General features: G+C 38.5%; 1 protein-coding gene across 5 annotated transcripts in view; it reads left to right on the top strand.

The window, feature by feature from the left end:
• Positions 1 to 15,362, top strand: part of NME7 (NME/NM23 family member 7) — an 88,819-nt gene that overhangs the window by 31,245 nt on the left and 42,212 nt on the right. For all 5 annotated transcript variants that reach the window (XM_031056678.1, XM_031056679.1, XM_031056677.1 and 2 more), the window contains 2 exons: positions 1,048 to 1,255; positions 4,234 to 4,339. In XM_031056678.1, the coding sequence (XP_030912538.1) occupies positions 1,048 to 1,255; positions 4,234 to 4,339 (314 nt within the window). The remainder of the gene's footprint in view (positions 1 to 1,047; positions 1,256 to 4,233; positions 4,340 to 15,362) is intronic.

Genomic DNA, 15,362 nt, shown 5'->3' with positions numbered 1-15,362 from the left:
CTAAACAAGCAGGCTGACCAACAGAACCTGATATCCAATAGCTTTTTATTGTGTTGTTTCTTTATGTAATTTTTCATAGTTTTAACATTGTTTCTTTTTCAAAAAACTACTAGGATTTCTCTTCTCTTCTTGACCAGTGATCATTAGGAAGAAGGTAGTTGGAGAAGCATGCGCATACACAGTTACAATTGTGTGAAGCTCTTCTTTTAAACAAAATAGTACAAAACTCAGGGCCAATGTTCTCCTTTGTTGGTTCTGTCCAGACTAAACAGTGAAAAGACAGGCTTATTGGTATGCATGTTTTGTGAAGATACTTAATTATAGTTACTGGTGTTTTGTTTAGTTTTTAAATGGAATGTTTGGGTTACCAATTTTGAATGGTTGTTTTCTATCGTGAGATGGTCAAGACAGGAGGCAGGCTGCTCCTGACAACAGCTTCTCCTTATTTGGATTCATCCCATTAAAATCACTTGAGTTATGCCAAGATGTAATAGCTCACTTTGTGAGTAAGTCCCTTATCCCATGCAAATTTTCAACTCCTTCCCTTCTCTCCCACTTTGGACGTTGGCTGGGTAAAATCCATGGGAGATATCTGTGGGGCAGTGGAGAATTCAGCTTGAAAGCAGTGCTGATGTTCTGTCAGTGGGATACACATCCAGGTCATGTATGAGAGCCTTGAAATGCTGCTGTGCAGAAGAGGAAAGCTTAGGAATCATTCCTGTTAGTCAAGTGGTTACCAGGGTATCTCCTTCACTGTTACCAGGACATCAGTACTGATCCTTTAAAAATTCTTTTGAAATCTAAGACTCTACAGAGTAGCTTGAGTGAGTTTGGGTTAGCTACATGTTGGTTTTTTTCTACAACCATAATAAGGGAATGTCTGCACATGACCTAATCTGACCTGTTCCTCAAAGTAGAGTCAACTTCAAAGTTAGATCAGGTTGCTCCAGATCTTGCCAGTTTGAGTTCTGAGCATCTGCACTGGGTCATGTTTTTATTGGTTTTAATTTGTAGCATGAATCACCATGTGCTGTTTCCCTTTTGCAGTGAGCTTCTCCAGTTAATAATGAGTGGCCCCATCCTTGCTATGGAGCTCTTAGGAGATGATGCAGTGACTAAGTGGAGAGCAATAGTGGGGCCAGCAAACCCTACAACGACTGAGAGTGATACACTGGACAGCATCTCAGAGAGCTTTGGACATTGTGGCCTCAGAGATGCAGCTTATGGCCCAGATTCAGTTGCTTCAGCTGCTAAAGTAAGTTTTTGACTTTCTTGACTGAGGTTTATTTTTACTTTTATCTCCTAACAACCGGATTAGGAATTTCTCATTTTGTTTCTATGCTTGAGTTCAGAACTAGTTTACATATTCTTCATGTGCTCCTTTTTAGCATGGAAAAATAAACTGTCTGAAAAGAGAAATCTTGTTTATCACAAAGGTGAATCTTGGGTGCTTTGATCAGGAGGGCATGCCTGGTCATTTTTAATGTCTCCTGTACATCACAAACAGCGATGTATTGCATAGTCTGTGTAATCTACCTATAGTCTACCAATGTTGGTCATAAAAAGAAAGGGATTAAATGATTAAATTTTTTTGTGGCCTCTTGTGTTTCACACATCTGTTCTCCTTCACAGTTCTCACTAGTGCTCTGCTTGCAGCCTGCTTTGCTGTTATTGTTCAGAATGAAAAACTAAAAACCAGGCCACTTTGTAGTGCTTTGTGCTTTGAGAGGTAGCACAGCGGACATGGCTTTGAGGAGTTTGGTTCCATTTTGCTTTGTTGGCCGTGTTTCTTTTCTCAGTGCTAAGAAAAAGCCCTGAGACTGGGTAATAGATATTACCATTTCTGTAGAATTAAGGTGACTTTTGTGTGCATTGTTGTGGGATAGATATGCTAATAAATGATAGCAAGAATAATGTTTATCTCATGGTTGATTGATGTGTCGCTGTGGTGTCTCAGCTGTAAACCACTTTAGCTGGGGAAAGATACCAGTTGTTACTTCCTTGATTTTAGTCTTCCCTCTTTAAATTGGAACAGCTGCAGTAGCACAGCTGGAGAGAGACCTCTGGTTAAATAGTTAGATGTCTTCAAATATAAGGGTGAAAGTTTCTCTTTTTTCCTGTGTACTACCATGACAACTGCGCCAGCTTCTGAACTGAGAGTGTAGGAAAGAGTATCTATTAGCATAAATTCTTGGTTAGAAGCATAAGTGTGTGCTTAGGTTTTAGTTTGTTATTCTTGCTGCATTTCATTATATTTGAAATGTTGTCCGAAGGCCCCGTTCATCTGCAGCATTTTTATGACACTGAGATTATTTTGCTGAACATCTGCAGGTGTGTGCATCTTTGTGGTGTTAATGATACCTATCTTTAATAAATCAAACAACATTTTGAATTTAGTGCCCCTGTGCCTTTATTAATTTAGTAGGCCTAGTATTATATGGCTGTATAGCAGTTGCTATGGAAACTAGTTGGCTGTGCCTGCAGATTTGCTGAAAAGAAGGAAATATAAGATACAGGGACCTACATTAACTCTCCTGACAGAAAACTGAAGTCTCAACCACGTTTAATGAATGTACTGTAAGATGAACACTTAGAGTGGAAAGCTGCATTGTTCTTTTGATGGCTAAATGACAAGTGAAAGTATGTCTCTGATACACTCTAAGCTGCTGTCTCTCTGCAGGCCAAATTTTGTAATTTCTTTAGATCAGGAATAAAGGGTAAGGAAAATGATTTTTTTTTTAAGGCTCAACAAGATTATAGTTTGGCCTTTCATTATGCAAGTCCTTTAGCATTATTGAGTTAATTTCCTTTTATGAATTTTAATGGATAAAACTAAGTGTTAACTATTACACATATTTTACTGCTTTTTTCTGGCTGCTTCTTTTAGAGTAAATAGCAATTAATAGAGTGGGACAAGTTCCTTGAATCATACAGCATTTTATCAGTAGAAGGATGTAAGGAACAAACCCTATTGTCTCAGGTGCACCCACTTAAAATGTGGATTATTTGCCAGCAGAAAAACAAAGGCACTTTTTCCATCTGTTAAAGATACATTGTCCTGGATCCACTGTCCAAGATCCAAAGCACGACAAGTTTGAATTGTGTAATTCTTCAAGAAGGGATTACAGAAATGGTTGAAGTGCCATGAGCTAAATGTGAGTCTATTCCATTTAAGTTGAGCTAGTAAATTAAGGGAGACAATTCCAGGAAATGGCCTTTAGCATTGCTACTGTTAGACAGGAAAAAATCAAATACATTTGGTAGTAGTATTTCTTGGATGAAACATTTTCTCTTAAATAGAAATGTATCATTTCTCTTACTGAATTTGACCGATAGGTATGAAATGGAACCTGTGTTTTGCACATTTGTTGATTGGCAGATTGTGTAACATATGTGAATAAATGGTATGGAAAAAGTGTGAAGCTGGCAGTGAACAGTGAAAAAGTATCGGCGAGGAAAGAAACCTGTCTGCCAAGTTCACCCCAGTATGGTCTGAGACACGACGTATATGATGCCTAAATAGTGATGGTCGGAAGAAAGAAATTGAAGGCAAAAAGGTTTCTTTGATTTATCTGAGAAATCAAAGCAATTGGGTTCATCAGCTTCAATTCAGTGAGACTGAATTAATTAATATAATTAATATAATTTTAAAAAATTATAGGGCTAATAAGGCATGAAAAGTGACTCAGCAATTTTAGACAAAGTTTAATTGTTTAAGATGAAAGGAAGAAAATGTAAACAATTTGGAAGGAGGTCAGTTTTGTATATGGAAAGAAAACATACTGAGAAATGGATAATAGTTGTATTTTTGCTTATGTAGTGGAAAAGATGATTTGAAAAAAAGGAAAAATAAAATATGTGTGTAAGGGAGTGGATTTGGAGGGATACTGAGGAAAGAGAGAGAGTATTAGTTAAACTGGGTACACCTCTAGCAAATTATTGTTGCATCAGCATTTTGAGTGCTCCGAGTCTGAACAGATTGCATTGCAGAACTGAAAGGAAGACATTGCAAGGAATACTCCAATCCTGTTTTTGTGATTGTAGCACTGATGCCAGAGAGGAAAAGATACATTTGAGATAATGCTTCAGGGAAGAAGTATTTGTAGGAAACAAAATATGCACTAAAGGTTTATCTTATGTGATTATGGATACTTCAGATGTTGTTACTCATGATAAAAGCTGATGTGTGCAGCTAGATCAATCTAAAATGTGTTTAATTACAATTGTTTTCAGGAGCTGGAGTTGTTCTTTCCCTCCAGTGGAGGTCGTGGACCAGTCAGCAGTGCCAAATTCACAAACTGTACTTGTTGCATTATTAAGCCTCATGCCGTTAATGAAGGTAAGCAATGCAGATAGCAGAGGAGAAAACAGTATGTGTCTATTGTATCCATGACCATTCCTGTGCCCTCTTTTTGGGAGAATGAGACTGTGTGAGCAAAGGGTGTATTTCACATGCAAAAGCTTGCAGATACATTGTCTTTCATTTAATATTTCTGCAGTTCATTTCCCTGAAGAGTGAGTGGGTCATGTGCTTTCCATGCAGATACCTGTTCACTTCAGAATAAGAAGGGAGAGGCGAAAAAGATTAAAACCTATGTGAGGTGTGACATCTTATTGTGACAGCTTCCCATGTCCTTGCTCCTGTCTGCCCAGCACAGTCACCTGCAGAGGTGAGCATCCTCCCAAGAGAGTGAAAGCAGGACACCTGGCCATGATCCAGGGCCCTCCGCTCAGGCAGTAGCACATCGGATCCAAATGACTCACAAAGGGAGATTTGTGCTGTTACGAATCTCTTTCTGCTGAATGCGGTCAGGATGGAAAGTAGGAAAGGCTTGTTTATGAAAGTGAACCAAAGACCTAAAGCATTTGGTGAATTCTGTGATGCTTTCTGTGCTGGAGAATGCCCTGGGAGTTTACCATATGAATATTAGGAATGTTTAATGCTCTGCTGTTACCATGCAGAAATACCCTCGCTTGTGTGTCCTGTGCTTAGATCCAGTAGCCATGTGTAGGAGCAGTGAGTGCAGTAAAATATTTTGACTCAGGCACTGAAACAGTATTTTTGAAGGCAGAATAAATATCACCATGTGAGAGCATAGGGTTTTTTCTTAGTAAGATGCAGAGCACACTGCAACATTCTAATCACTTCTTTGTGGATAGCTTAAATGGAAAGAGCAGAAGTGGCTGGAGCAGTTTCCAGGCCTTTCACACCTCAGGTGGGATGTCTAGAGAGCTTGCTGAAATTAAAAAAGGCTTTCACAAGAAGGAGTTTCGTAGTTGCTACTGATATTGTGCCTGTTATCTCTTCCAGACCTTGCATAGTATCTGCTGCTGCTATGTCTGCCATGCAGCAAAGACACAGCGATGTTCCTTTTACAGAAATATGGGCAGCAGCTGGGACTATGATTTTACCCAGCTACATGTTTGCACAGGACAAACTTTTCCATGGCAGGATTGTTAGAGTCCTTCATTTGACTGTAAAAATAGCAAAGTGGATGGCTTGGACTGTTTTTTTTTTAGACTTAAGATAAAATTTCTGTTACATATAAAGTTTCAGACTCAGGTTTTGCCTTCCTATTTTTAATCTTACTCATCTCTGTAGATTTCAGTGTGATGTCTGTTCCTTTTTTTTCCTGGAACTTCTCTGAATTTTTCTAAGTTGCCAGAAGACAAATTGTGACCCTATTTGCACATCCCTCTGGGTGTGTGAGTGCCTGTAGGAGGCTGAGGGTGGTGAGGAGAGGAGGTATGAATGTATGTAAACAAAAAATGTGTGTGCACATCCAGCTTTGTAGCGTGAGTGCTGGTCTTAATGTCCCCTATATAGTCCTTTTTCTCACACCACAGAGGGCTGGAAACTCAGAGGACAGCTGCCAAAAAGCAACTAAAATTTGGAAGACAAAAAGGATACCTTGTGTGAGCATTCTCCTTCCATACAGCTGTAATTACTACCATCAAAAACAAAGAAATCAGAATTGACTTCTCTAAGTCAGCAGACTGTTTTAATGCTCTGTTGTGGTTTAACCACAGCTGGCCACCAAACCCCTCACAACTGCCCGCTCACTTCTCTGGGACTGGGGAGAGAATTGGAGGAGTAAAAGTGAGGAAACTCATGGGTTAAGATAAGGACAGTTTAATAGGTAAAGCAAAAGTTGCACACACAGTCAGGTAAGTGGAAACACAGCAGCTGGAGAGGAAAGGAAATCCTGTGTGGCCTTCAGTGGGGAAAGGTGATTTGGCAAAGCCAGAGGCATGGAAAGAAAATCACGTGGGTCAAAGCATCAGAGTGTCTTCTGCGCTGGAGTTTTGATTTGTGCTCTACAAATTTTCAGTATTGATATCTAAAAATAAACCTTTTTGCAATTTCCTATGCACTGCTGAGGCTTTGAACTTGGCTATCTAATTACCATGAATATAAGCTACTGATTGCATATTTACAATTACATGAAGTTTCACTTATGTACTTCAGTTTATATGGAGATCTAGTCTTTATTTCTGTAGAGACATTTGGCTGAATTAATGATTTGAATTTTGCTTTCTGGCCCTTTTCCCCAGTGTTTGTTTTTCCTCCAGAGTCTGTTGCATAACTGATTCTTAGAAGGAAGAATCTTCCTGGTTTTCTGTCCTAGAAGATGATTTGCTTTAATGGCAGCTGTAAGCTAGGGTGCTTTTCAGGATGTAATCTCTAGTTCATGCTGGTTAATTCTTGGGCACAATACTCTCTTAGGAAATGACTTTGATAGCTACAGGTGGTTTCTATCCAGTGATAAAGTAGAGGAAAGTTAGTGTTGGTTTTAGCTCTGGCCTTGCTGCCTCTCTCCTGATGGACAAACAGAAGTGTCTGGTCCTAGGCAGCCACAGCAGCGCAGCCCAGCCAAACACAGCAGGACCTGTGCAGTGCCCAGGCACCTGAGAATTCCTGTAAACAGGAGTGTCAGCATGTCTACCAGGCTGCAGAGGAACCCTGGCCTGGTAAATGGTCTTGGGGGACTAAGGTGAAGTTTAACCTCAGCTGCCAAGAGTGCTCATAATGCTGGCATTGCTGGCCCTCTAGGAGTGTGTACCATGCACATCTCTTAAAGAAGTAAGGCCATAGCTATTGTGTCAGTTTGGTGTCAGCATAACATCTGTGGAGGATCAGAAAGGGGTAGGCCATGGAAAGCAGTGTAGCTCAGAGCTCTGGACTAGACAGCTTTAGGGAGCTCCCTGGTGGCTGCTCCCAGTGGAGATGGAGAACTTCCCTGGCTGGCAGCAGTGAGGTGGTGGTACTTTAACTCTGAAGAGGCTTTGCAGAGCAGTCCAATTCCTCTTCACTGAGAGCTAGAAGAATGCAAAAGCAACCCGATGCTACTCCAGGCAAATTTGCTCTGACCAGGGCTGCATCAGGGAGACATGATGGGTTTATCCCCTCTAGAATCTATTAACTTCTCAGTGTCTTTCAGTTTCCTCCTCTGCTCCTGAGACCAGTTTTTAGTCAAGTAGGTTGGTAACTAGTAAGCACAGCTCTAGGATTGTATGGTTAAGTCATTTAACAATTTGAAGTTTTTAGTGTTGGTCTGTGTCCTGTAATCCTCCTGCTTCTTGTGCTTCTGATACTTGAGACATGAGATCATAGTTGCAATCACATAAGCATTCTCTTTTTGTAATTCCCCTCATGTTAGTAGATCTGGAGGTATTGGCACTAGTGCTCAGAAGCCAAACTTGTAAATTCACCACAATGGGTAAACATCAGTGTAATGCCCTTAGGATAGTTATGATTCGACTGTTTTGTGAGCAGAAATAGCACCCTATAGATCACTGGGTGGGATTAACTTTTAGTATTTTTATGTGTAACAGTTTAGTCATGTTTGCTCTAGGAAGTAGACTTTGGTATTTTGTGACAGGTTTAAAGTTTCTTTGATGTGGCCTTTAGCTTCTTCCTTGGAAAATTAGCAGGCAAAAAATTTTAAAATAGAGATGATCAGGCTATAAAGACTGAGGTCAGAAGTGTCTAATATGCAAACTGAAAAAGCTGCCTAGAGGAAAGGAAGTCTCTATGGTTTTGAGAGGTCCTAGGCGTGAGACTGACTACCCAGACAGGTTTGCTCTCCTTGTATGTGTTAAGCTTGAGATTTTGTTCTAACGTATCTGCTAAATTAAATCCTTTTTCCTCTTAATTAAAAAAGACACAGTACTGTCTTCCACAGTATTCTTCAACTAAAGAAAATTCAAATCTTACGGAAAATAAAAGGAGCAGGAATACCTTCTTGCCAAGTGAAAAAGATACTGTGTGAAATGTGGTTTTAGACCTGTTCTGAGTGGATGATAAAAATTAGACCTCTTCTATATTAACTTAGTAACTAGTGGACAGCTTTAGGAAGTTGTAGAACTTTTTATTGGTTAACAAAGTGTTGCATGACAGGAAATCATAATAATATTTCCTTCTTTATGCAAAGGCAGAAAAATTCCAAGTGAGAGAATAGTTTGTAGCTCCAAAGACAAATCTAAATGTGACAAAAAGAATACCAAGGATGGTAGTTCAGTCTCAGACAAGTACAGAAACAAGGTTTACTTATGTAGAATCTCAGGTGAATTTACTGTACAAGAGAGAGTGAGGAGTGTAGAGCATGGGAATCTGGCATTGTAGTGGATTATCTGACTGCAGACAACTGAAGGACTGTCCTGACACACAATACACTTGTTGCTCTTTAAAAGAGAGAAGGCATCACTATGAAAATGTTCAGTTCACCTCTGTATAATGCTAAGTGTACTTACATATGTGTAGTTAGGAAACTGAATAAGCTGGAAAAGAAAAAGAGGATGGTATATTAGAGATACAAATCTATTATCACTCTTAGCACTACTTATCTATTTCATAGGTTTTTCTCAAGGCAATTTGTATTCATTAGATAGAAAAACTTTGGAAATTGTTAGCTTTTTTTTACCCTTTTAGGCATAAGTCTGAGTAATTAAGTATTTATATTTTCAGGAGACCTAGAATTAGAATAGGGTTTTCAGAAAGCTGGCTTGAGAAAAAATGAGGAGTGCAATTTTCTCATAAGTTATCTGAAAGTATATCTTCTGTCTGTGATAAGTGTGCAGATAATAGACAGGTGAAGTGCAGATGCTGTGGAGTTTACCCCATTACAGGAAGAACCTTTCTTTGGATTTTGTCTACAAGACAGTGCCAAGTGGAAGGAATTATTTGTAGATAGAATCTGGAAGCAAAAAAAAAAAATTGTGGAATGAACAAAAATCGTTGCAGATACTTCAGAGTGGATGGTTTGAGATGTGACCTCAGGGTATTCCCACATGCAACATGGCAATCTTAGTGCTGCAGTCATGTGAGGACTAACTAGTAAAACACTGCTTTCAGCTGCAGGCATTCTTTTGCAGACAGACTTGCCCAGGGAGGAGAGGTATTTTATGTCAAATGAAATGCAGTTTGTTTCTTGTGTTTTCCTTGAATATATATACTATGTAGGATGTTGAAGCATTTGGTGGTGTCTAGTGGTGCTGGGGTTTTTTTTGGTTGGTTGGGTTTTTTTCTCTTTAGAGAAGCTAGAAAAAAGTAGTTAAAGTGAAAACAACCTACTTTGCCACTTCATCACTGTTTTTTAGAATAAAAAAGATTTGGCTTTCATGAAATCAGTCATCCATACGCTTCCATCTGTGTTGTTAATTCTTTGCTGTAGTTGTAATGATGGATATTCCTTGCTGGGGATGTTTGGTTTTGAAACTAAGCCCATAGTGTTTCTTGTTTTACTTCTGCCTAAAGTTTTAGCACCTTGGCATTGGTTTCCCAGCTTAGACTGATTTTGGATTTCAGTGACTACTGGGAAAGTGATATCTATTTTTTTGATGTATGAAAAATATATTTTACATTTAAATAGATTTTGGTAGGGGAGGAGGTGAACTGAATTTGGAAATCCTTTCTAACAGTTTGAGACAGGAAGGAAGAGGAGGAGACACACTTCAGAGTACCAAGCAGATCAAATGGCACAGCCAATCCTTGCTGGAGCTCATAAGTATCCTCCAAGCGGAAAAAATGTATTTGCTGCTGTGTTCAGTAGACTTATAGTGGTGGTGTTCATGTTACTGGAAATCATCTCTGTGCAGGGACAATGGTATTATTGTAAAAAAAAAAAGAGACATTAGAAATGCGTGTTTACTACTGCATTTTGGGATTTTCACTTGTAAAGGGTTAGAGAAAGGTCATTTCTAAGAGTGGACCAGGATAGTGAAACTTCTTTTCATACCAAGGAAACTGATTAATCAGGAGTGTATAATTTCATTGAAATCACTCAGTGGTTGATGGACATTTACCAGCATGTATTTTGTGAAGGAAAATATGCTATATTGATCTCTGAATTCTCCAAGTATGCTTTTTCTAAAGGAAGGTAAAACAGTGTAAGATAGCCTAATTCACTTGGTTATCAGTGCCTTTGTGAAAGTTCTTTGCTGTCAGGAAACCAGAATTTTCCTTTAGTGGAGTAAATTGTTTGTTTAGATCTTTACAACATAGGCATCTGCATAGCTTTAAATGTTTCCCTGAATGTAGGACTGGACATGAGCACATCAAATTAAAAGGGCTTTACAAACCAAGTCTTACCAGGCATCCTGGGGCCAGTTCTTGTCAATATTGTCATTAATGGCTTGGATGGGTGGGGTTAGAGCATGCTTGCAATGTTCACACGTGGTATTGAGTGCCTACTGAAATTTTGAAGGATGTGAACAGAACATTTCTGTGAACAGAACATCAGAACATTCATGATGAATTACAGAAATTATGTGTTGCAAAGATGATGAAGCTGAGTATAAACTGCATAACAGTACTATGGAGAAGGGAAAAATAAATGCAAAGATATAAAATAAAGAAGAACTGGCAGAGTATCAGTGAGAAGTTTGAGAAATTGTTGGTATAGTGATGAAACAGGCACAATCTGTGTTCACTATATACCCACTAGTTCTGCTTAATGAAAATCCAACTAATTTATCATATCCAATTTCTGGGCTCTCTGTTTCAAAAAGAACAGAAAAAGAGAGCAAAAGAATAAGAGATTTAGCCAATGAAAGCTGTATGGGTTTAATTTATTTAACCTGAGATATGTAGGACAGGGATATACAGCTTTCTCTAAGTACATTTACAAAATATGTGCATATTTACTAATTTGGGAGAAAGAAGGTTTAATGTAATCAGTAAGGAATACTTTGTAGTGTATCACTGGCCTGATGTTTGGTGATATAATGGAACCTGAAGTTACCAGAAATTTTTGAGAACATTTTAGAAAAATGAAAAAAATGTGACCATGCCTAATCTAACTCACTGTATCTTGAAGCAAAAGGTAAATATATTGAAGTATCTTCTTTTACTACCATTTTTAAATCAGAGTGTAAGGAGAAAGGCAGGATACTGGATCTGAAGACAGCCAAGGCACAGAATATAGGAATATGTGATAGTCTTCTGCCAAGTGGAAAATAATTAGGGAGCTTACAGTGAATTTACTATTGTTCTAGGAGAGTGAGTTGTTGAACTTTCCAGATTGTAGGGGATTGCATGAAGATTTTAACCTCCAGAATTAATTTGACAGTGAAATAGTAGAATAGAGTTATTGTTTGTAATTGCAGGCTAATGCACATTCCAAGGAGTGATTTTAACTACTTCCTCTCTGTAGCTGTAACCATTAATGAGAAGTCCCATGCACAGTGTTAAAGGAGAGAAATGTTACTAAGATTGTGAATGGTTTGAATTACAATACTGAATGCTTTCATATAATCCAGTGGTATTATTATATGGATAATTTTGTTATCCATATAATAAGATATCATATTTAATTTTGTTCACACTTAAGAAATAAGCAAAAAGAAATGAAATTCATTATAGCCATAGAAACATTCTACTAGCCAGAATGATTGACCATAATCTTCTTAAGTTGAAAGAAAAATAAAATCTGATTGGATGTGCTAAAGGAGTACAAAGTAATGAACATCATGAAAGAAAGAGCAAAGCAAATGGGGTATTTCTTTTGAAACTTTCTCTTAACACTGAACAAAGAAAGACAGAAAACTAAGCTTTTCTGGGTTTTGGGTTTTTTTGGAGATACACAGCTGTCAGTTTGAGTTCAGCATAACTGTTGCACAAATACTGACTTTTCTTCATAATATTGCTTTCTTCTCCAAATTCTCTTCTCTGGTGGCTCACACTGCCCAGCCAAATTGCTGGATACTTTGTATAGTCTGGTTCTGATCTTTGCCTTGAATTTCTCTATGGGCCTTTTTATCTGAATGCTAAGTGTGACTCTTCCCATCTGTTCCCATGCAAGAATTTCCAGAATACCTTTTTTTCCCTGTGGCTTTTCGTCATTCTGCATCTTATAATGCCCTGTCTGCCATTCACATGTGTGGTCTTGCCTTGTTCATAGAAGTTCAGAAAGTTGCAGCTGAAATTAAGCCTTTGAACCTTTCACCCCCTTTGAATCTGTCAGTTCCCATTCTCAGCGGCGTCACATACTTGGTCATTTTGGTTTCAAGGCCCCCTGAGATTTAATATCTGCATGCATAATTTTTCTTGTGCTAGCAGTATCCTGACTTCTACTTTCCAGTAAGGCCGTGGTGATATCTTTGTTTTCACTCCTTTAACTTTTAGTATTTTCAGATGAATATTTTCTGTAAAGGTTTTCACCAGTGCTTCAGTGTTGACAAAGTTCTCCATAAATGTCTGTAAAACTGCCCTTCAAACTTCTCGAGGTTCTCCTTTAATACAGTACCTAGACAGAAATGAGGGATAATAGAAAATCCCGGACTCTATCACTATGAACAATATTCTTTCAGCATTTCCTCACATGCTTCTCTCTCTCCCATCTGTCTTTTCTTTTCCTCCTCATCACTAGCCTGGGAGGCTTTTGAGGTCCCCCTCTCCTTTGCTGGCCCAGAGTGTGTCACTCAGGAGACCCTCTGTCATTCCCTGGTGTGCCAGAGCACAGGTGCAAGAATGACTGCATATTCTTTTTCACACAGTACACAGTGGGGCTGGAAGACCAATAATTATAGATTATCACCATGACCAAACTTTTGGGGAGTCAAGAAATGGTATCTTTATGCTGCATAGTAAAAATGCATAGAGTTGTGTTATTCCTAAGTAGAAAAAGAAGAAAAGAGAGAGAAATCTTGTTCTTCAGGGTATAGGTTGAGCAACTGATAGGAAGAAGTGCACTTTTTGAGAACAACATTTGTCATTTACTTACTGCCCAGTGTTTTCCAATGTTGTCTGAAACAAAGATTAGCAAGAACTTCAACTGAAGTATATTGCAGGGGGGCCCAACTCTAAATCCCACTTTTCCATCTTCTAGAGTTCAAAAAGGACTTTGCTTGGAGTCAAGCCTGATTGTGATTCTCTGGAGTTTTGAAATAGGACCTTACCGCTTGGCAGTAAAGAATCAGATTATTTCATTATACTATGAAGCAAAATTGCATTTCAAAATGTCAGAAAAAACCATGAAATTAAATTCCTACTTATAGTTAGTGATATGTTAAGCACCCAGTATACAGGTTACTTTTAGAAATATATTACTGGATGAGGTGGATCATCAATCTGATCAGTCATGGCAGTTTTTGTATTCCTGTCAAAAGCCCCCTGATATTTAAGAGGAATTATTTTTAGTTATTGGAAGGATTTAAAAAAATGACATATGGAGGCTGAGATGAGGAATCTAGTTCTTGCCTTGATTTGAAAGCAGTCTGCTATCTTGCCTAATGAGCTTTTATCAGAGGAATGGTTAAATTAGGAAACAGGTCAGAAAGGGAAGAGAATGTAACATTCCTATTTGTAGGGCTGGTGGTTCATAGTGCACTGGGATTGAAAGGTCCCCGGTAGCACAGCTGCTGTGGCTCATTGATTAAAGTCAAAAGTGACTTGCATTCAACTGTTTTATTTTATCCCAATGCATAATTCTGCAAACTGTGGTAATATTTTTCAGTCTGATGTCTTCCCTGCTATTTTCTGTTTCTTAACGAAGGACAATTTTCAAATATTGTATGTTGTAAAGCAACCAAGTCGTATAATATTAATGTAACTGAGGAAGTCTTGGTACTTTATCATTTTACCTGATTAAAATATATTGGAAAATTATTTCTGTCTATATTGGAAAATTATTATGTCCTGTACTAGGTATGTAGTAATATAATGCTGCCCAGAAGACAAAAACTGTGTGCCCGAGCTCCCTTTCTTTCACTCCTTTTTCTTGTATTAGTGTTAAATTCCCTCAGTTGTATTTAGTAATGCTTGGGATTCTTTTGTGCTTTGAGACTGAAAATTTATCATAACTGGTGCCTAATCTGTGGCTTTGATTTGTGTTCTTACTGTAATCACATTTTAAACATCTGCTGACCCTTTTTGAAGGGTCCTTAGAAAGTTGTTTTTTCACTACAGATTTGGATTTTAAAGTTGAAAAGCACTGTTGAAAGCTGTGAAATGGCACTCTAATTAGCTCATATTTTCCTGAGCCTTATCTGCCCCCAAAGAAGAGGATATGTCCCAGTTCAATAATGCAACTAGCTGAAAGCCTCAGACAGATCCCAGGCTGAGCCTTGAGCTTGCATTCTTCTATTGCTTGGGGATTGCCTTTGTGCTTTTTGTTTCTATTTTGGTTCAGGTAGAATTTGAAAGGAAAGTGTCCCTAGGAGAAATGATATGTGGATTGCCTAAACTGGGACAAGGCAGAGCAAGTCACTGGATCTGTGGATCTGCGCTGCCACTGGCAGCTTGCTTATGCTCCACTGCCTCAATTTCCACATCCTGGAAGTGGATCTAACATCCTGCTTTGCAAACATAAATGAAATCTCATGGCCTTTCTTCCTCAAGGCACTTTGAATTTTGTGGGTGAGGTGTCTATCTGTCTGAATGGTGACAATAAGTCCTTTGGTTAAGCCTTTTGGATGTTGAAGACATGAGCAATCTGTCTGGAGCAACAAAGTGCTCTGCTGCTCTGATGAGTGAGAGTGAACTCAGAAATACAATGTAGAGGAAAATCTTGATAGATTTATCACAATTATTAAAGAAACCTTGTATTAAAGACCTTTATGCAAAATACCTTCCTACTTTCATTTCTATTGCTAAAGGAGACTATCTCCTCTCTACAGAAGAGATAGGTCTTAGTGACTTCAGTAGAGAAACAGTCCAGAAAGCTGAATAGAGTCCCCCTTTTCTTCTTCTATACATGGATTTTATTTGTAGGTTGTAAAACTGCTGAAGACAGAAGTTCTGTAAAAAGCAGATCTCCATAATACCCCCTAAGTTGATGTATTTTAATTAGATGCTTGCTGGCTTAGAGTGCCTATGCAAGTTGTCCATTCTTGACTGATAAAGTGTAAAATGGATATCTGTC

The sequence above is a fragment of the Geospiza fortis genome, unplaced genomic scaffold (genome assembly GCF_000277835.1).
Source record: "Geospiza fortis unplaced genomic scaffold, GeoFor_1.0 scaffold1, whole genome shotgun sequence".
In the NCBI taxonomy this organism is placed as follows: domain Eukaryota; kingdom Metazoa; phylum Chordata; class Aves; order Passeriformes; family Thraupidae; genus Geospiza; species Geospiza fortis.
This window is presented reverse-complemented; position numbering and strand designations above follow the sequence as displayed.